The sequence below is a fragment of the Armigeres subalbatus genome, chromosome 1, assembly GCF_024139115.2.
Source record: "Armigeres subalbatus isolate Guangzhou_Male chromosome 1, GZ_Asu_2, whole genome shotgun sequence".
Lineage (NCBI taxonomy): Eukaryota > Metazoa > Arthropoda > Insecta > Diptera > Culicidae > Armigeres > Armigeres subalbatus.
Window position 1 is genome coordinate 151653000 of NC_085139.1, and position 21111 is coordinate 151674110.

At 37.9% G+C, this 21111-nt stretch overlaps 2 protein-coding genes across 5 annotated transcripts in view; one reads left to right on the forward strand and one right to left on the reverse strand.

Moving 5' to 3' along the window:
* Positions 1-21111, reverse strand: part of LOC134205281 (integrator complex subunit 7) — a 183115-nt gene that overhangs the window by 24116 nt on the left and 137888 nt on the right. The window lies entirely within an intron of this gene.
* LOC134205278 (calpain-D) overlaps positions 1-21111 on the forward strand; it is a 40184-nt gene that overhangs the window by 10121 nt on the left and 8952 nt on the right. For 2 of the 4 annotated variants that reach the window (XM_062680382.1, XM_062680384.1), the window contains 3 exons: positions 2459-2601; positions 8812-8967; positions 16751-16984. In XM_062680382.1, coding sequence (XP_062536366.1) covers positions 2459-2601; positions 8812-8967; positions 16751-16984 — 533 coding nt within the window. The remainder of the gene's footprint in view (positions 1-2458; positions 2602-8811; positions 8968-16750; positions 16985-21111) is intronic. The other 2 variants (XM_062680383.1, XM_062680385.1) reach the window with 2 other exon arrangements.

Below are 21111 nucleotides of genomic sequence, written 5' to 3' on the forward strand. Positions count from 1 at the left end.
GGTACATTTGCAAAGCGTTCTCGGTTACTAGTGCCACTTTGATGAAACAACACCGGGCAATAAAAGTGATAAGTCCAATCGGCACTGTGGAGTAGAATGTGATGTACAACCCACTCATCAACATCCTTATCGTGTAGTATAGGAAATATATTTAACAATCGTCTATGTTCATTTGCGGGATGTGGAGTGTAGCTTCGAAAACGGTTTTTTCAAGCGGTTCATTCTGACCTTGTCCTTAGTCCATTGCATGTTGTGGAAAAGTCCTGTTCGTTGTCTAAAGCTAGGTGTTCAGAATTCAGTCTGCAAATCGTTGGTCGCAGACAGTGATACTGTTTTTTTTTCTTTAGATAAATATTGTTACCACATATTAATGCTGTCCAATGAGCAGCTCGAAGTTGTTCCCGTCCTGCTCGTTCTTTTTTGTCAACTAATGGGCATGAGCAGGACAGGAAGAAACTTCGAGCTACTTCGAGCTCTCATTGGACAGCACTATTGTGTTGTTACCAGGGAATAATTTTTTTTCCAATGCGCAAGCGAAACAAGTGACAAAAGAGAACCAACGAAAAAGCTTTGTTTTTGTCGGAGATAATAACGACCAAGATCCGAAAATTTTTGTCAGCAACAAAAAAGAAAACAATTTTGTTGCTTGCTTTTCATTTCGTTATTTTGTATTATCTCTACAGCTAATTTCGATTTTTTGCTATCATAGTTTCTGCTTTTAAGAAAATATTCGAGAATCTAACTATGATTACAAAATAAGCATCGTATTCTCGGAAATATCAGAGCATGCAAGGCAAATAATTCTTGTCATATTGTGTTTGGGTTCTGATAAAGGCTTGTTGCGAGGTGCGTTTGTCAGTAACAAACTCTGTTGATGACAAAGGGTATATTGTTAGGCGTTGCTCGAATATTGATTCCCTGTTGTTACTGATGAACTGCATTTTTTTTGTTGAGATTATACCCAGGATTCTGTTTTTACACGATTTTTTTTTCGCTCGTATTTTTGATCGTGTGACTTTAATTTGCCACCCAAATCTTTGCAACATATTTCAAAAAATCCTAAATAAGTTCAAAAGAGTACACAGGATTCTGTTTTGACACGATTTTTTTCGTTCGTAATTTTGATCGTGTGATTTCAATTGTTGGGTGTTGCAAATGTCACAATGGACTATTGGCAGCATCGCACTCTAGATCATTTTTTTTGCCTTTGTTTTGTTTTCAGCTGGCCCAAAATTGTATTCTAATGATTTTTTTACATTTCCCCGTTAAATTCATCAACTTTTTGTATATACAAACCTTGCGAATCTCAAAACGAGTCGATTAGGGAGAAAATCTTGCAAATCGCTCAACCCGTTCGCGAGTTAAATCGTCAGGAAAGAAATCTCAACTCATTTTTATTATAAAGAAAGATTATATAGATTTTTAACCCGAGGAATCTTGACTGATGACTTTTCTTGAGAAAGTGTGATGAATTTGGCGAACTAGGCATTTGTATTTCTGTGCAATCATCAAGGCACAAATAAAAAAATAATAATTCAGGAGATGTAACTAATTACGTAAGGGCTTATGGGAGGAGGAGAATCTTTTCCTTTAAGCTATTCCGTATGAGTAGCGTACTAGGCTTAAAACATAACATAACATTTCAATAGAAGAAACCCAGAAGAAACATAAGTAATAGAATGCCAAATTATGCTTCAACAAGCTCCAATTGGCCATAATATTTGTATCATGTTGTAGTGCATGTTCGGTTTGACACCGGTAGTACCGGTACTATGACTGTCAGGTCGAAGTAACATAGATGTCAGTGACGCGAACAGGAACGACATTAGCAATCTAAAACTTTTGAATAAGCTGTAAACCCCCGCTAATTTGGCACTCGACACTTTTTAATTCGTGCCCCGGTAATTCGACACTTTTCCAATTAGGTATCACGCTTAACCTTTACCAGCACATGCTCAGTTGTCACCTTTCGCGCTAAACGACCCAACACTTTCTTAAAGCCGTGACATAGTTGTAGAGTGTCCAGTTCGTCAAATTAAAACATTACCCCGTTTCATTGACAATAATCACTGTCGACTGAATGTGTGGACAAAAGCATGATAACTACTCTTGATCACGCTCATCTTTATCATAACTTAAAAGGGGGATGAACTGTGAAGGTAGTACAAAATCAACGCGAGGCCTTCGACTCAGTGACACCCTCACAAATACCACAGAGTTGGATACTTGGATTTGTCAGGATTTGGCAGCAGCAACCATCATGTGTCTGCGTTTCTATCATTGATTTTTTGCTCATTGTGTTCATTGATTTTTTTCTCTTTTATTTTTATTTATAATGCATGCATGTCATTGTTCTGTTTTATTATTTGAAAAATATCTTTAATAAACGAATCTATACTACACATAAATGATTCTTATCAACTGTTCTGGCATAATATGTATTATTTTCTTCATACAGACTACAACAATTACCAAAACGAATGTGGACTTGTGTAAAATGTTCCTACGCTTACAATTCCATGTTTGCTGAAGTATGTGACATCTGTTATTCATCAAAATCTAACCCGGTCACCGTTACAAAATGCGGTAAACATGTTTTTGGTGAGTTTAAACTTGTATTTTTTTGTAAAATGATTTTTTCAGTCTACTACTGTAGAGTAGAGTGGGGCAAGAGTACGCACTTAGTTTTCAATCGATCATGTGGCCCTTATGAAGCAAGCTTCTGCATATCAAATCAGTGTCGATGATTCATATACTCTTCCTTTATGTTACCCAGTGGAAAAAATATTGAAATTATTGGGATTCGTTTTAGTAGAACCCTTATTGCAAGACAAGTGAAAAACGCACTCTTACCCCACCGGTGGGGTAAAAGTGCGCATCGGGTGGGGTAAGAGTACGTATTTATCCAATCATGTGCTTTAAGTATATATTAACATAAATAAGAGTTAATAACATTTAATTGATATTTAATGAGCATATATTAGGGAATGTTTAAAGATTACGTAACTCTTAAAGGGGGAGGAGGTCCTAAAAATGTGCACTTTCATACGGAAAAACCATTGTTTTTTTTATATATACAAAAAACTACAGAGGTAAAAATATATATCAGGTTTCGCGTGTCGTATACAAAGGCATTTTCCTTAAAGAAAGTCCACCAATCACGTAACGTAAAATTTGGCTATTTCATCAGCCCTCCACCCCTATCTTACACTATTTGTATGAATCCTCTAAAAATTATATGGATCGTCACACATCTCACAACCCCTCCCAGCTAAACGTTGCGTAATTTATGAATGTTTCTTTTGATTAAATGAAATTATCATTTAAATGAAATTGTGTTTTCGTACTATGTTTAGGTGTACAACAAGTCCTAATACACTTTCATTATTTCGCTTCAGTGCTTTGTTCGCTAAGTCCTTTCTAACACCAAATTAATTCAACTTATCCTAAAAACTAGTGATAATTTCAAATTCTGCCCCTTTTTTCTTAGTTGTGGATCTTTACGCTTTGGAAGAAGTCTTATTTCGGCCGGAGATACGGGTTTGACATCATAACTTGAAGATTCATATGCGTACTCTTGCCCCACCGGTTCCTGCGTACTTTTACCCCACAGTCCCAAAAAATATTCAAGTAATGGTTTTGACTTCTTGGAAAACCAATCGGATTGGTGTTCTGTACCATAAAGTACTCTATACAATAGGTTATCGAAATGGTATAATGTTCACCTGATTGAACGTATATATGGTAATGAAATACTAGTTGCGGAAATCCAATTATTTTTAGCAAAATGGCCAAAAAGTTATCTAACTCCATAACTCCCTTGTTGTTTATTCAAATCGTTTACAATTACACATGATAATAGTTGGCCAGAATACCAGTCAAACTGATGCAGTGCTGCTAGTTTATCTTTTTTTATTACTTCAAAAAATCGAAAACGCCCCACTCTACTCTACTGCCCATGATTTCATGGTTGACGTAATAGCCATCGCATTTTCGCATGTATTTGGGAACATTTAAGGACGTACTTCGCAAATTTAAAACATGTCAACCCATATACCCTTAAATGAGATATGAAATATGCAATTTAACGATGTTCCTGTGGTTGAACTAAGTCAGTAAACGCGTCAAATCCACTGAAATTCCGAATGGTTGTTACGTCAACTATGAAATCATGGGAAGTTTAGTTGCATGGTAAAATAGCCTTATCAAGTGTTTCAAGAGGTCAAAAGCAGAGTAATGAACTACAACAACATAATGTTGTTGATCGTTTCACGTTTCATGATAATGATACCAAAACTTGACAATATAGCTAAGCAAGTCAAACGCTTGTGCTGTCGGTCTCATTTCCCGAATAAAACGCAAATTAAACTTAAAAGTGACAGTTCAATAATTATCGCAAAACCCTGCTCGCAGAGCAAGATTACTTTGGTCAGGTATCGAATCATTTTTTGTTACATATCCTGTTGGTTTTGCTGGGTAGCACCAGCCATTCTTATTACCGAGTGATTTTTCAATTTTCAACTTCACTTACAAAATCAATTCGCGAAATGAGACAGCCTTAGTTCAGCTTTGTTGACTGTATTGAAGTAATTCGAATTTTGACGTTTTTCGCTTCTTGCGCCTAAACGATCACATTTAACCATCCCTTTCTCATGGTAGCCGAAGAGCTCCATCAAAATTGCACATTTCAACTATAATCGAACTGTTTCAACAGCATAAGAGCATATATCTTTATGGTTTCGTTAATCTTCTAATGTAATTGTTGACGTTATAAGGGGCAGCAGGGACTATGTCCAAGGGCTTGGCGGCCCCTCCCCATGGCCACTGCGACTTAGGGGGCCTGCCTAGGATGTGATGGGGTTTGACAGTGGGCTCTGTTGAACCTCTGCAAAAAGCTGCATGTGTTTATAGGCAGGCCCTATCAAACCCAGTCAACACATGAAAGTATATCGTGTCGTGTAGGCTGTTGAAGTGGAGGCGATATAGGTGCTTCTCCATACAACATGTATGTATATCGTGTATCTATATCGTCTCCAATTTAGCATCTTGTATTGCACCATGTACGACTTTATATTGACTGAAAAGCGACCGTGTGCCGCTCAAAGCGCACAAGCCCAACACGAGTGCCAACCGGCACATCAGGATTAATACCAGTGAGATCCTGATTACGGTATATTGGTCACGGCAAGCGACAAACACACGCGTGAAAGTAATGCAAAATAAACGACATGTAAAATAAACGTAAATTAACAAAATATGTCTGGCTGAACATCTTTATTTAACGTCAAATAGAGATAACATAATTAGCTTTCCGATTACTATCAATTTGGTTGAACAGTCGTGGTTATTACTTTATTTTCAATTTAATTCCCGTTTCTTTTTTACTTTTCTTGCGTTGAAAAAATGATGCGGGCGCCTCATCCGAAATTCAAATGAACAATCGCTCTTTTTGAGCGATTGATTGTTTATTCTCGCGAAGGATAAACAATTGAACAAATCAAGGAAATGCTAATACTGTAGTATAGAAGTTTCATAGTCACATCACTTTCCATGGTGAATCCCGATCTATGTTACTGATTACCCCACCCAACTAACACAACTTCCTTCCCGTGGTAATTGTGGAGATGCAGAGGTATTATCGGTTTCTAGTAGCAACAATAACCACACACTAACATTCCCTCCCTTCCCCAACTGACTGTAAGGTCTTGGCCGGCGCCATTATTGATCAACATTTGAGAGCTGCTGAAACGTGCACTTTGAGAATAGATGGTAAACCCCAACCACTATTCACTTGGATCGTAGTGCAATTTGCACCAGTTCTGATCAATCACGGGGTAGCAACCATTGATATGTACAGTAAGTCTAAGCTAAGCTAAGCTAAGCTAATGTAATTGTTGACGTTATAATCGGGACAGGGTAACGACCGCAAGGTAGATGTTTTGCTAACATGGAGACGAGCCAGCCTCGGGCTGAAAGTCTCCTTAACAGACACAAAAAAATTTTTTTTTGCTAATTTGTGCGACATTTCGCGGGGTACCAGTTCGCAGTCGTTCAATAATGTGTTCTTTAGCTTTATAAAGCGACAAAACTGACACAATTATTAAAAGCAAACAATCATTGAGTAAACATAAGACTGATATGAATTCAATTCTCCACAAAAATTAAACATTTTGAAGCAAAACATACTGCCTGTAATCGCATAACTATCATCGTGTTAGCCTCATGATATACGAATGCAAAAATGGTAACTTAGAAACCTCGCAGTTAATAACTATGGAAGTGCTTAATGAACACTAAGCTGCGAGGCGGCTCTGTCCCAGTGATAAGAAGAAGAATCGCATAACTGTCCCATGTGAATAGGAAATCTAGCAAAGATGGGACAACTATGCAGTTACAGGCAGTATATTTTACCGGGCAAATACGAACATTTAAGGAAAGCAAAACAACACATTTTTCCTTATATCGGGCAAATGCGAACATACAACACATAAGAAGGCATCACATCACATTTTGCCTTATACCGAGCAAATGCCAACATTTAAGGAAAGAAAAACAACACACTTTGCCATATACCGTATAAAAATGGAAACATTTAAAGAAGGCGAAACAACACACTTCACCTTATATTTTTCAATGATGAATTCTGATTTCAATAAGAAAAATCACTTCAATAAAGATTAAAAAAAATCTTCACCTTCAGGCTAATGTGCAACATGCACGCGAGATGGTGATAAAGTAACTAGGCGATGCATTTTTCAGGAAATTTTTCTAACTGTTACGTCTGTTTATCTGTGGTTTACATTTCGGTTCATTCAAAGTTAATTGCCTCCAGTTAATTGCCACCCGGGGTGGTTATTAATTACTAATGCAATATGATGCTTGTAAAAAGAAGAAAAAATTAACACCTAAAGAATGAGATCAATATTAGTTATGGAACATTTTGTGCGCATCACGTCAGGCCTATGATCGCGTATTTGTAATAATCGGCATGGTTGGTATGGGAAAAATGGAAGAATAAAGTTTGTGATACTGCATAAGTATGGAAATCTGAGAAATTTTCTAATACTTCAAAACTTTAAAAAAATTTCAGTTAGATTCTTTGCTAGTAACATCAACATTACTTGTTCATGAGTACAAATTAACTGCGTAATCTGTTTTTCTAGACAAGGCATACCAGCGACTTTCCTCAGTCTTACAAAACAACTTGGTAGTTTTTTTTCAAGTTTTTCAGAACAACCTTCTGATTTCATCTGACCAATTCAAAGAACCAACCATTAAAAGATGATTCATCGGCTTAAGCCTAGTACGCTGCTGATACGGAATGGGTTTACGGAAAATTTGACAGCTGATTCAGTACGGCAGAAATGTCAATTTTCTGTAAGGAATAATGGTACGGTATATTTTCCATAAGAAAAAGTGACAGCTCCTACTCAGCAGGCGTTAAGAAATTTTCTTTACGTGTCAGCTCCGTACTGCTCAAACGACTTCGAATTGGCTGATGACTCAACGGCGCTCTGATATGCAGAGTAAGCTCAACGACCTTGCCGAGCGCTCGTCTTCGGCAGGCTTAGTCATCAACGTCAATAAAATCAAATTGTTGGATGTAAACACGGTGCCCCCTTTCCAGTTTCACAGTAGCCGGGCAACCGGTGGAAAATGTTGAAAGCTTGCAATATCTTGGTTGCCAAATGGCGTCAGACGGCGGTACCAAGTGGTAAGAAGTGGTAAGTGGTAAGAAGTGGCACTGCCAACGGAAGAGCAGCTAGGCCCAGTTATTTTTTAATATGGTTGAATGGATATTCGATCTACCATTGATAACATCGTAACCACCACAAGCTAGGTTGTAGCAACTACCGCGTGATTGCATTGCTGAACGCCGGATACAAGGATTTTAGCCGTCGACTAGGGATAGAGAGAGTTCAAGGGGCAGTAACAGGCGAAATTCATGGTCAAACGCTTTGGCAAAATTTTATTAAAATTCAAATCAGCATAACTTTGCTCAAAATAATCCGATTTTGATGAAACCGGGACCATCGGACGCAGAATCTTTTCTAGTTGTCTGCCTTTATTCTGAATCGATTCACGGGCACGAAGATTTATCGGGTTTTCCGAGGGCATGTTAAAAAGGCACTGTATCGCAGACGTTTATGGCTAGGTGATGGTCTTTCGTGTCTGCTATTTAACATGGCTTTGGCACGTAACTATGAGAAAATGGAGGGAGCCTACATTGGACTAAAAGAGGAAGCTAATGGATAATTCAAATATTGGACGTCATATATATACGTTTTGAGATTTTCAAACCTGTTTTTATCAGTGGTGTCGAGATCGAGGATGTTGAAGAATTCGGTATTTGGGCTCACATATGATCGCCGGAAACGATACCAGCATATACACCCAGATGAGCATCTTACGTACTTTGAACACTCCGATCGAATAGAGTTCGCGCCGTACCAAACTGACTATTAACAAAACGCGCATTAGACTGGTAGTCCTCTACGGAGTACGGACACGAGCCATAAGGTGATACAAACATACTGTCAAATATATTACACTTCTGCTTTCTAAGTAAGGTACAGATGGGCCAGTATTAGTACCGTGACCTGCCCGAGTTCCGCGCAAATCATAAAAAATCAGAACCTGGCTATCATGGACATCACATTATTTGGTGAAATTTTCAAACATTGGCGATGCGCGGAATTAGGGCAGGTCACGGTAATTCTAATACTTTTGCATTTGAACCCAAATACTTTGAACCAATCAATTATAGTCGTGAACATAATCTAATATCTATTTTCAATATTCCTGTTCTAGATTACAACAACGAGAACGATTTCCTGGGAATAAGAGATGGAGATTTTCCGCATTCGTCACTCAGATCTACTTCGGGGTTCAATGAAATTCCGGCTATAGTAAAAGTACCTATAGCAACCGTCGAACAAGATTTGGATGATGACTATACTGCCACATGTAAGTACTATGCTGTTATTATTAATGTATTCTAGGGCCGCAGCCAATCAGAATTTGCGTTTTCTGTATACTGGACAGTATGTTTACCATTTGTAACACCTAGTAAAATTGTATTCAAAACGGTGGTATCCGGATCAAGATCACAAGACACGTTTTCTGCACCCTCGCCTAACTCTTAAGGGATGCTTATCCACATGCTTAAACCAAGTGTAGCGGCTAAGATGATGTGAAGAAATTTTTCCTAAGGAATGAAATGAAAAATCTGAAGTTATTCACTTAGCAGTAGTTTTTGGGTCATAACGTTTGCCCACATAGTCTGTTCTGGCCTGGGACGAGATTCCCCGTCAAACGCAACGAATAGGATTCTTTGTCGAATACCAATTGTTGATAAATTATCGTCTAAGGATAAGTACGTGCTAAGATGCGTACGACGACTTTCGCAGCTTAGTAGGAAAAGCGCCTGTGTATCAGTGGGTTTAAGCCGTACTGAAGGAAGTAGTTTCATTTGTCAAACATTTTTAAACTAAATATTTCACATGCTGTGCATATTGCACAATGCACAAATAATGTCTGTATTGGGTGGTTAATACTCAGAAAATATGCAATTAACTTTGATTGAACTTAACTCGAAACTACGATCTCACGATATCAGTACAAAAGGCCGAATCACAAAAGGCCGAAAATGTTCTAGCATACCACAAAAGGCCGAAACCCCAAAAAGCCGAATCATGAAAGGCCGAATGATACAAGAGGCCGAATAACACAAAAGGCCGAATCATTACAAAAGTTACAATCTTTCAACCAAGAGAACTTAGAATACTCACAAATTTACATTTACTTTTATTATGGTGCCATTAAGAAAAACTTGTGTTTTGCAACTACTAGCAGCGATCTAATCAATATTATTCAGTTGAGGTATCTAACGTCAGTTCAACGTCGAAGCTTAATCTTTCAATTGAAAGAAGTTGTATGACGGTGTTTACAGAGTCAATTTGAATCCTTATTATATTCCATAATAGATAAATCTTCATTGCAGTAATGAAAGGATGAACATAACTGAACACTGTATACGTATAAATATTAGCACTTTAAAGTAACGGAGTAATCCAAGAGCTTTCTTTTTTCTTCCTTTGGTGATGTAGTAATCATTATCAGCAGTATTGGGAAAAGTTAAATTCCTAAATCTTATGCAAGAAAGAGCCCAAGTTGGATTCCACCGGATTCATGGCTCACAGAATCGAATTGCCGATTTGCATTAATGTAGGAGTTGTGCGCTTCATGACGCATTTGTGCTAATGATGCGCACTACTCATGGTCTAATTGCGACATCAGGAGCTAAACAAAATCAAAATTTCAAATTGTTATGCTTTTAACTAAAAGCTGTATAACTTACGGTAACGCGGTGTTCTTAAATGTATTTAATTTTCTCCCAATTTAAGAGAAACTGATTTCACAAGACTTTAGTGAGAAATCACAAAATAATCCGAATATTTTAAATTATATTAAGTATCTAAATAAAGAAAAAGTTTGAATTAAATCGGCAGACTAACAAAGTGGACCGGAGCGAGCGCGCGCTCGCTCCGGTCCACTTTGTTTGTCTGCCGGTTTCATTCGGCCTTTTGTGATTCGGCCTTATGTGATTTCGGCCTTTTGTGGTTTCGGCCTTTTGTGCATTCGGCCTTTTTTGCTTTCGGCCTTTTGTAATTCGGCCATTCGTGATTCGGCCTTTTGTGATTCGGCCTTTCGTAGTAGACCCGATCTCACACAATCTCTCTTATAATTTTGATTGAATCGAAAAAATATTATCAATTCAGTGCAAAGCCGAGTTATAGCCACTAACGAAGTTGGATTTTTCTCACAATCCATAGGTTAAACCTAACTTCGGAAGTGGTGCGCTGTTTTCATTTGGTGATGTGCTATACAGCGCACCACTTCCGAAATTAGGTTTAACGTATGGATTGTGAGATAAATCCAATTTCGATAGCGGCTATAATTCGGTTTTCTACTGAATTTATAATAGTGAAGTCGCACAAACCCCCATATATCAGAACCGTTCGATCACCTGCCGAGGTAAGACGTTTTCGCGAATCGCTGTTCAATTATTGCAATCGGTTTCGTATTTCAAGTGCAGTGACACAAACCGTAACCGTATCCATTCAGCAAAAATCTACACAAAACAAGTGCGTTCAATTGTGTCAAATTTACGATACTAAGAAGAAGTTTATCAAAATATTATACTTGAACTAGTGTAAACTAAGAAAATGCCGCCGACAGGCGGCATAAACAGCTTCCCCTCGTTGGGGGGGCACCAACCTCCGACAAATGGGAAATTTCTAGTGATAGCAAGTGCATCAGAATCGAAAAACCTGGAAAAGGTTTCCGCATTCTTAATTGAAAAAACAGTGTCTAGTTACTGTGGTGAAGTGGAAAAAATCAAAAAAACCCGCGACGGAAAGGTCATTGTACACACAAAAAATGAGAAACAAGCGAAAAACTTGATGAAGCTTACCAAGCTCGGTGACAATACACCCGTTGCTGTGACAGAACATCTCTCCCTGAATAAGTGTCGCGTAATCGTTTCGTGCCGTGAAGTTATTGATGAAGAAGAAACAGTAATCGAAGAAGAACTCAAATCACAGGGAGTAATTGGTGTACGTCGGCTTATGAAAAAAGTTAACGGAGATTTGAGAAAAACTGCCGCGCTATTGTTGACAATCAACAGTCCCAATGAGCCGGAAAGTATCAAAATTGCGTATATGAATGTTCCTACGAGGCCGTATTATCCCCGACCGCGAAGATGTTTTAAGTGCTTGAAATTCGGTCACATTGCCGTTTCATGTACCGCCGAACAAATCTGTTTCAGGTGCGGCGAGGCATACCACGACAACAATTGCGAAAAAACAGAAAAATGTGTCAACTGCAATACGAGCGACCATTGCTCAACAAGCAATAAATGCCCTCAATGGATCGACGAAACGAACATAATCAAAGTTAAAGTAGACCGGAAAATTTCGTTCGAAGAAGCACGGAAAATTGTCTTTGACAATAAAAAACAGAACTTTGTTGAAGCCATAACGAAAAGCCTAGAAGAAAAACACCAGCAAGACATCAAAATGCGAGATGATCGAATCAAAAACCTGGCAGATACACTAGAAGACAGCATTAAAAGAGAAAAGATAAGGAGGACGAAACAAAAAATCCACGAAAAATTTCATGCTCTGGAACTAAAATTTGAGAAATGTTACAAGCTTTACACTGAAGAGAAAGCAGCTCGGAAACGGGCCGAGCAAGAATACGAATCGCTGTTGAAGCAAGTTGAAACAGAGTGCTCACAAAAGCAGAAAAAGGAATCTCAGAAACATAGGCACATTCGAGAACAAGTTCCAAAACAAAATTCAACCGAGCAATCCCCAACAAGAAAAAAAGAACAGACCAGATCAACACCATGCAGAGATATGTGCTAATAGCACAACGAGACCCAACACAAGGAACTATACAGATAGACAAGGTAATTCACATCAAAATACACGCACAGTGCTCCTGGACTCCGATTGTGAATCCTCATAAAGTAATTTTCCCCACATCATTGCCAAATGACCCCAAATAAATATAACCTACACGATGAATCACTAATAACAGAAGTACTGCAGTGGAACTGCAACGGAATCGGAAGCCAATTTGAAGATCTTTTGTTATTAATCAGCAAATATAACCCAAACATCATTACGCTACAGGAAACCCGAACAAACCCAACACGAAACATTCACCTCACTGGGTATGAAATAATACACCGCCACCGACCGTCCGGTCAAGGCGGAGTAGCTATTGCAGTCAAGTCAGGGATCAATTACACAACAGTGCAACTAAACACAACTCTTGAAGCGGTAGCAGTGGAGGTCAATATACCGCGAAAGATGACTGTATGTAGCATATATCTTTCACCTAGCCAGCAAATCAACAAAAAGGAATTGGAAACTATTTTGGACACACTACCTAAACCATTCATACTATCAGGTGACTTCAATGCCCACCACAATCGATGGGGATCAGGAAAAGATGATGCCAGAGGAAAAATTGTCGAATCTACAGTAAACGATCGAAATCTAACAATCTTGAATGATGAAACCCCTACTTTCATACATTCAGCAAACTATAACAATAACACGAACCCAACTTCGTGCATTGATCTTACCATTTGCTCCACCGAAATAGCCGACAAACTAAATTGGACAACAGCAAACGACCTGCACGGTAGTGATCATTTTCCAATCATCATAGGTACCGAAAAACAAACCAGAAATCGCACAGCTAGATGGAAAATTGAAAATGCTGACTGGAGCAATTATGAAGCTGAAATTGAGAAACTCATTCTTCCAAACACAAACTACTCTATAGAACAAATAACAGAAGCGATACAAACAGCAGCCTCTAAATCTATACCCAAATCTTCTACGAAGGCCCACCCAAAGTCAGTACCCTGGTGGAACTCAACTGTTGCAGACGCGGTTAAGAAGAGGAGAAAAGCCTTAAGGAAGAAGCAAAAAATTAAACCAGATGATCCAACATACCAATTAATTCATGACGAATTTATACTGGCCAGAAATGAATGCAAAAAAATCATTAAAGATGAAAAACGGAAAACTTGGGAAAGATTTGCCTCGTCGATCAACGAAAACACACCAACTAAAGAGATTTGGAACCGCATCCGATCAATATCCAAGAAAGGCTCACCATCAAGAACATGGGCTATTGCTGCGGACAATAAAGTTCTTTCGAAGCCGCTTGACATCGCAAACCACATAGCTGACCACTTTTACAAAGAATCTTCCGATGAAACATACTCCGCAAAATTCATACAGAAAAAACAGAAAGAAGAGAAAAATCCAATTCACTTCAAAAGCAACCAGAATTCAAGCCTATGCATACCATACTCGATGAATGAGCTTCTCGTGCAGCTGGATAAACTTACAGGTACTTCACCAGGCCCGGACGAAATACACAACGCAATGTTAAAACAATTGCCATTTTACATTAAAAAGATTTTGCTCGCGGCATTCAACAACGTATGGACCTGTGGTATCTTTCCAGGATCATGGAGAAAATCGATTCTTATACCAATACCAAAGCCAGGAAAATGTCCAAACACAGCAAAGAATCTCAGACCAATATGTCTATCGAGTTGCATACTCAAATTATTCGAGCGAATGGTAAACAAACGTCTAATGGAACATCTAGAATCAATCAAAATATTTGGAAATTCACAATATGGATTTCGAAAAGGACACCAGACAACAGACGTTCTCACTCTCATCGATAACTTCGGAAAAGATTGCATATACAATAAAAAACATGCAGAAATCATATTCTTGGACTTATCCAAAGCATATGATAGAACCTGGCGACGTCTAATCCTGCAAAAGCTAGCAAAAGCAGGGATATCCGGTAACATGGCAAGATTCTGCAAACTTTTTTTAGAACGCAGAGAATTTCAAGTGAGATATGAAGATCAACTATCAGATATCAAAACTCAAATGAACGGCGTTCCACAAGGATCAGTACTGGCCGTAACCTTTTTCCTACTCGCCGTTGACAGCGTAAGAGACTTTCTACCAAAGGATACATTCATAAAATGTACGCAGACGACATAACAATAGCAGTTATCTCTAAATCAGCCAAATGGACTCGCGCAAAGTCCAAAAATCCTAGACTCCATACAAAACTGGATCGACGCTACTGGTTTTGAAATATCAGCCCCAAATCAGCTGTGATGCATACGGGAAGAAGAAGGAAAGTAGACAACCAACCCAGCCCAACTTTGAATAACGAAGAAATTCCACTCACTAATCATCAAAAGTTACTAGGTGTTTGTGTCGACAAAGATTGCGACTATATTCTTCACATTAAAACGACACTGGACGAGGTCAAAAACGACTTAATATAATGAGATGTCTCAGCAATACCAGTTTCGGGGCTGATAGAAAATGCCTTCTACATATTCTACAAATGGTTATTTTACCAAAATTATTATACGGAGCTACTATAACAACGCGTGCTAATAAAAACAACGTATGCAAAATGGAACCCCTATATCACCAAGGAATTCGCCTTGCTACCGGCGCCTTCCACTCCAGTCCTATAGACAGTATTCTTTCAGAAAGTGGTCTCCTCCCACTGCATCTCATAACGACTGAAAAAATCATCAACTATACAACAAGACAGCTAGCCAGAGGAATTTTAACTCCAGAGCTTCATATCGTAGAAGAAACAAGAAATATGATGACCAAATACTACATACCATACATTGAAATTGAGAGTGAAAATCCTTCAAACCTACTAGCCTGGAAAGAACAGCCAAAATTAGTTAACACAGGTATTCCAGACAAACTCCCGCCGAAAGCTAAACAAATTCAATTTAAGGAACTCTGTAACACTGAATATCAACACCACAACCACATATACACAGATGGATCAAAAACAACACAAGGCGTCGGATGCGGAATTCACTCCAACAACATAAACACATCCATATGTCTACCCTCACACCTATCAATTTTCAGCGCGGAAGCATTTGCCATTATAACAGCTTTAGATTACTGCAATATAGGACTGAACGTCATATTCAGCGATTCAAGAAGTGTTATAGAGGCCGTAGCAAATAAGAACACACATCATCCATGGATAGCTAAAATCACAAATATGTTACAAGAGAAGCATGGAAGCACAACGCTATGCTGGGTACCAGCTCATGTAAATATAACTGGAAATGAGAAAGCGGATCTGCTAGCCAAACAAGGAGCATCTCGAAATACTCCCATCGATATAAAAACCCCACTCGAAGATTTCAAACGACTAACAAGTGCACGCATAACAACTGCATGGTGCAATACATGGCACAACAACACCAGTAAACTAAGGCAGATCAAAAACATACCTTTTGAATGGCCTTCTTCCTACAATAGCGACAGATTCATCGGTAGAGTAATCACAAGGCTAAGAATTGGGCACACTAAACTCACGCACGGTCACTTAGCAAAGAAAGAAGATCCACCCATGTGTGCTTCTTGCGGCACCAGGATCACAGTTGAACACATTCTGATAGATTGCCGACTCTACGAACAAGAAAGACAAAAACACCAACTTGGATCCTCACTCCACGTTTTACTAGGAGACGACGCCAGAACGTTAGAAAAACCATCAACTTCTTAAAAGATGCAAAATTGCTGAAATTGCTCTAAGCAAACCTGCCACACCAGCTTTATAGAGAACTCTATACTAACCGCTGTATCCACATCAACGAACCAAAATAAACAACCGTGAATGAAGACCAGATTATCACCATTACCCAAACGCTAGAAGTTTACACCAGCATACCAACGGACCACACTCATTATCATTATAGTTAGGACGCAATTCTGGATCACCATGACGAAGCCAATCGAGAAACAGCCAATGCAGCAAGCAAAGAAAGCAGTGACAATGATAAAATGAATTATTAACTCTGTATTCCTCCTTCCTTATTTTAACGGACCCGAATAATCAATACGGTTAAAAGGTCTATAATAAAGAACCAAACCAAACCAAACCCCCATATATTGTTGATGGTTGGTGTTTAAGCTGGCGCTTCGGTCGTTCGTGTGTTAAATATATTGTTGGTACAATACATTCAAAACAAATCGAACTGTTTTCATTTCTTTGTTCTTAATACGATGAATATTAGGAGTTATGAGTTGAAGAATAGAAACAATTACCTCACATAGAATTTTTGATTTATTCTTAATTGCAGCAAAAACGATGCAGGACAAAGACTGGACATGTAAGAAATGTACCTTAGTTAATAGGCCGGCTATGTTAGCGTGTGCAGTTTGCGGTGGATCAAAACTGCGCAGTATTTCTAGTATAGAAGAAACGACGCTCAAGAAAGGGGAATTTTGGACCTGTGGAAAATGTACTTTGAAAAACTCCTTATCCAACAATATTTGCGGAGCGTGCAAAACTTCTAAAAGCATAACAAATCAAGGTGCGTATCAAGGCAAACATATTCACTGATTTTGTTTAACTCTATTATAGTTATTTTTTAAATAAGTTACATTTATCATTATTATTATTATTATTAAAATCTTTATTAAAGAGGTTTTTAGCCCAAGGCTAGTTCACCTCCGAACATTTATCATGTTCATTACACATCGGAAAGACATCTGAATCCACTGTGATTCTTGTACCATACGTTCGTACCACATTGGACTCGTACTGTGTGTCCTTAGGCTTTGGTCCGATTCGCGAATTAAAATCAAATTAAACTTAAAAATTACAGTTCAATAATTTTCAAATAACCTTGCCCGTAGAGCAAGATTACTTTTGACAGATATTACATCATTTCTGATAGATGTTTTGTTGGTCTTACAGGATAGCATCAGCCATTCTTATAACCGGTGGATTTCATGATTTCCGAACTGTCACTTTTTAGTTTAACTTGATTTTAATTCGCGAATCGGGCCAAAGCCTTAGGATCTGTCTCATTTGGAGAATTAAACTTAAAAGTGACATTTCAATAATTATCGAATAACCCTGCTCGCAGTGCAAGATTACTTTTGACAGGTATCATATAATTTTTCATCGATATCTTATTGGAGTTCCTGGGTAGCACAATCAGCCATTCTTATGACCCGGTGATTTTTTTAATTTTCGAACTGTTACTTTTTCCCCTCCCGCCCATGGTGTCTGATCAAATGTTGCACCTTCTATTCTTCATCAAATTATTTCTACAACAAAAAGCAAAATTTGGCACATTTTTATGGTTTCATTATACTGCAAATATAATCAATTTTAAGTAAAAATAGCTTTTTATTGAAAACAATCAATTACCCGGATAAAAATACAATAGAGTCGCAATAGAACATAATAAAAAAAAACAATATATTGAATTTTTGAACATAAAAGTCTATTTTTTTATATCATACCAATAATATTGCCATATTGCCGTTCCATTAGACGTATAAAAAATGCTATTTCCAGCAAAAAGTTGACAATAAAATTACACTAAATTTTATTGAAATGGCTAAATCTTGTTCGCAAAAAAGCGATTTTTTTTACTGTAAAGATACATAACAACCCCCATTTTCTATTGTAGAATTGTCATTTACAATAGGCTTTACGGTGGGAAACAATTTTCTTTAATGTTATTCTATTGTGAGCTTCAGTAGAACTTATCGTAATTACTATAAATTTCATCCTACTTCTTCTTCTTCCATGGCTCTACATTTCAACTGGAACTTGGCCTGCTTTTCAACTTAGTATTCTATTAGCATTTCCTCAGTTATTAATCGAAAGCTTTACTATGCCCGCCAATGCATGAGTATGTATCTTGTGTGGCAAGTACAAGGGATACACTATGCCCAGGGAGTCGAGAATGTTTTCCACCCGAAAACATCCTAGACCAAACCGAGAATCTTTGAATTGAGAACCTTTGCCTGCAAGGCTACTGGAGACCCCAATCATCCTACTGTTAAAAAAATTTCTATTGTAATTCTATGGGGATTTTTTATTAGGGTAACTAGTGATTTACAATCAAAAACTTTCTTTTGTTTTCCACTAAGGCCGTTACAATTATTTAATTTACTTTTTGTCCTACTGCTCTCCGAAAGGTCAAGAGGGGGGGGGGGGGGGGGCGGATAAAAACAAATATTAAAATGAAAAAACTCCTCGGATTTGTTAAAGAATGTTTTGAAAATCCTCAAAATTATTCGAATTTTATTTTGTTGCCCCCTCAAAATATTATTTCTTGGCAAAAAAATCCGAGGGGGGAGACAAAATAGATTTTAAAAATAGGTGTCGGCCTAACTAATTGTAGCTATGCCAAATAACTTTTGTTTTGGATTTTTTTCAAAGATGATTTCTTCCTATTGAACTCTATTGAACTTAGAAGAGTGTTTAAAATTTTGACTTTTACGCTCCCCTATGTTTGAACAATTACATTTGCTACTTTAATAATCCTCCTAAATTTTGCTAATTTGGATGTAATTTGCCTTATCTCAAGCAGTTTTAAGTTTGTATGAAAATTGCTATGAAAACAGCAACTTTTGTGGAAAACCATTATGCAACATTGCCAGGGAATCAATATTCGAGCAACGCCTAACATTGTTCCCTTTGTCGTCAACAGAGTTTGTTACTGACAAACGCACCTCGTAACAAGCCTTTGTCAGAACCCAAACACAATTTGGCAAGAATCATTTGGCTTACATGCGTTGATATTTCCGAGAATACGATGCTAATTTTGTAATCATAGTTTGATTCTCGAATATTTTCATAGAAGCAGAAACTTCTTCTTCTTCTTATTGGCATTACATCCCCTACTTGGACATTGCCACCTCGCTGCTTAGTGTTCATTCAGCACTTCCACAGTTATTGACCGCGAGGTTTCTAAGCCAAGTTACCATTTTTGCATTCGTATATCATGAGGCTAACACGATGATACTTTTATGCCCTGGGAAGTCTAGCTAATTTTCAAATCGAAAATTTCCTAGATCGGCACCGGGAATCGAACCCAGCCAGAAACTATGATAGCTTAAACGATTTTGGAAAGATAATGCAAAATAACGGGATGAAAAGTTAGCAACAAAATTGTCTTCTTTTTTTGTTGCTGACAAAAAATTTCGGATATTTGTCATTATTATCTCCGACAAAAACAAAGCTTAGTCGTTGGTTATCTTTTATCGATTGTTTCGCATGAGCATCCAAGAAAAAATGATTCCCTGAACATTTAGCATTAGCATTAGCATTGTTACGGTGTAATTCGTAGATTGGACACTAGTGATACTCATGTTTTACTATTGAGATCCTTATCTAGAATGCTATCAGAAATCAAGAAGGGAGTGGTCCTTGATTTCAGTCTTAAACAAAAATAACAAAAGCATGAGGATCACTAATCCTGGCCACGCCCATCTTCACCGTAACTAGGGAGAGGAAGGAAGTGTTGATGTAGTGCTTACTTAACGAGAGGCCACCGACTTAGCGACACCCTCATAAGTACCACGGGGTTGGATAATGAGGAAGGTAATCGTTGGGTCAGGATTTGCCTGTAGCTGGCAATGTAACCGTGGTAGATCTTACCCCGCAAGAAAAATTGATTCCCTGAACATTGCCCATTAAGCTATACAAATATGTGAAAATGTTGCCAACTTGGGAAATTTAGCAAGGTAATAGATTGTCTTTGTTGTGAAACGATTAATGCTGACAAGAAAAGATATTGAAGAAATATTGAACCGTTTTTTTTTTCAATTTAACGCGTAAAAGAATTACATTAATATCAATAATGAGCAGTTTTCACGGCGTATGTATGGGGGACCTTTATGACAAAAAAATGGGCAACGCCAAAATTTTCACTGCGTAAAAATATAGCTCTTCAGCTTTCATTTCGTGACTATTTGAAAAAAAATATACCGAGTGGTCTCGAACAACTTTTTTTTTCTCTCTAAAACGGAACTTTTTAGTTGGAAAACCATCGATTATTTATCGCATCCCCTGAGATTCTTGGATTTTTTTATTCCAAACATCTTATAAAAACTAAGGAGGATTCGAATATTATCAAAATATAACTTGTTAAACGGAGCTCAAGCATCAAAGTGCATAACGAAACCACGATAAATCCACGATTGATCATGTCAAACAAAAATTATCATAGTAATGTAAGAGTATTCCTTAGACGTGCGGTAAAATGGACGTCTTCAAAGCAAATCCATGCTGAAGGGGGTTGCTGGGTTCGATCTCCAGTTTGGTATCGACAATTTTCGGGTTGTCTCAATTTCTCTGGACATAAAGTATCATCGTGTTAGCCTCATGATACAGGAATGCAAAAATGGAGACTTGGCGTAGAAACCTCGCGGTTAATAACTGTGGAAGTGTTGATTGAACGCTATGAGGCGGCATTGTCACAGTGGGGGGGAGGGGGTATGTAATGCCATAATGAAGAAGGGGAAGCAATGTAGTTGCTTAGATTTCTGTCTTTACACATTTTTTCGATTGTATTTTTGATTTTTTGTTTTCAATTTATCACTATGCAATGTGCTCAGGGTTTAAATCCAAAGGAGAATGAGAAAATCTCTCACTTATCATGTCTGTATACACTCTCGATAGGTAGCATACCGTGAG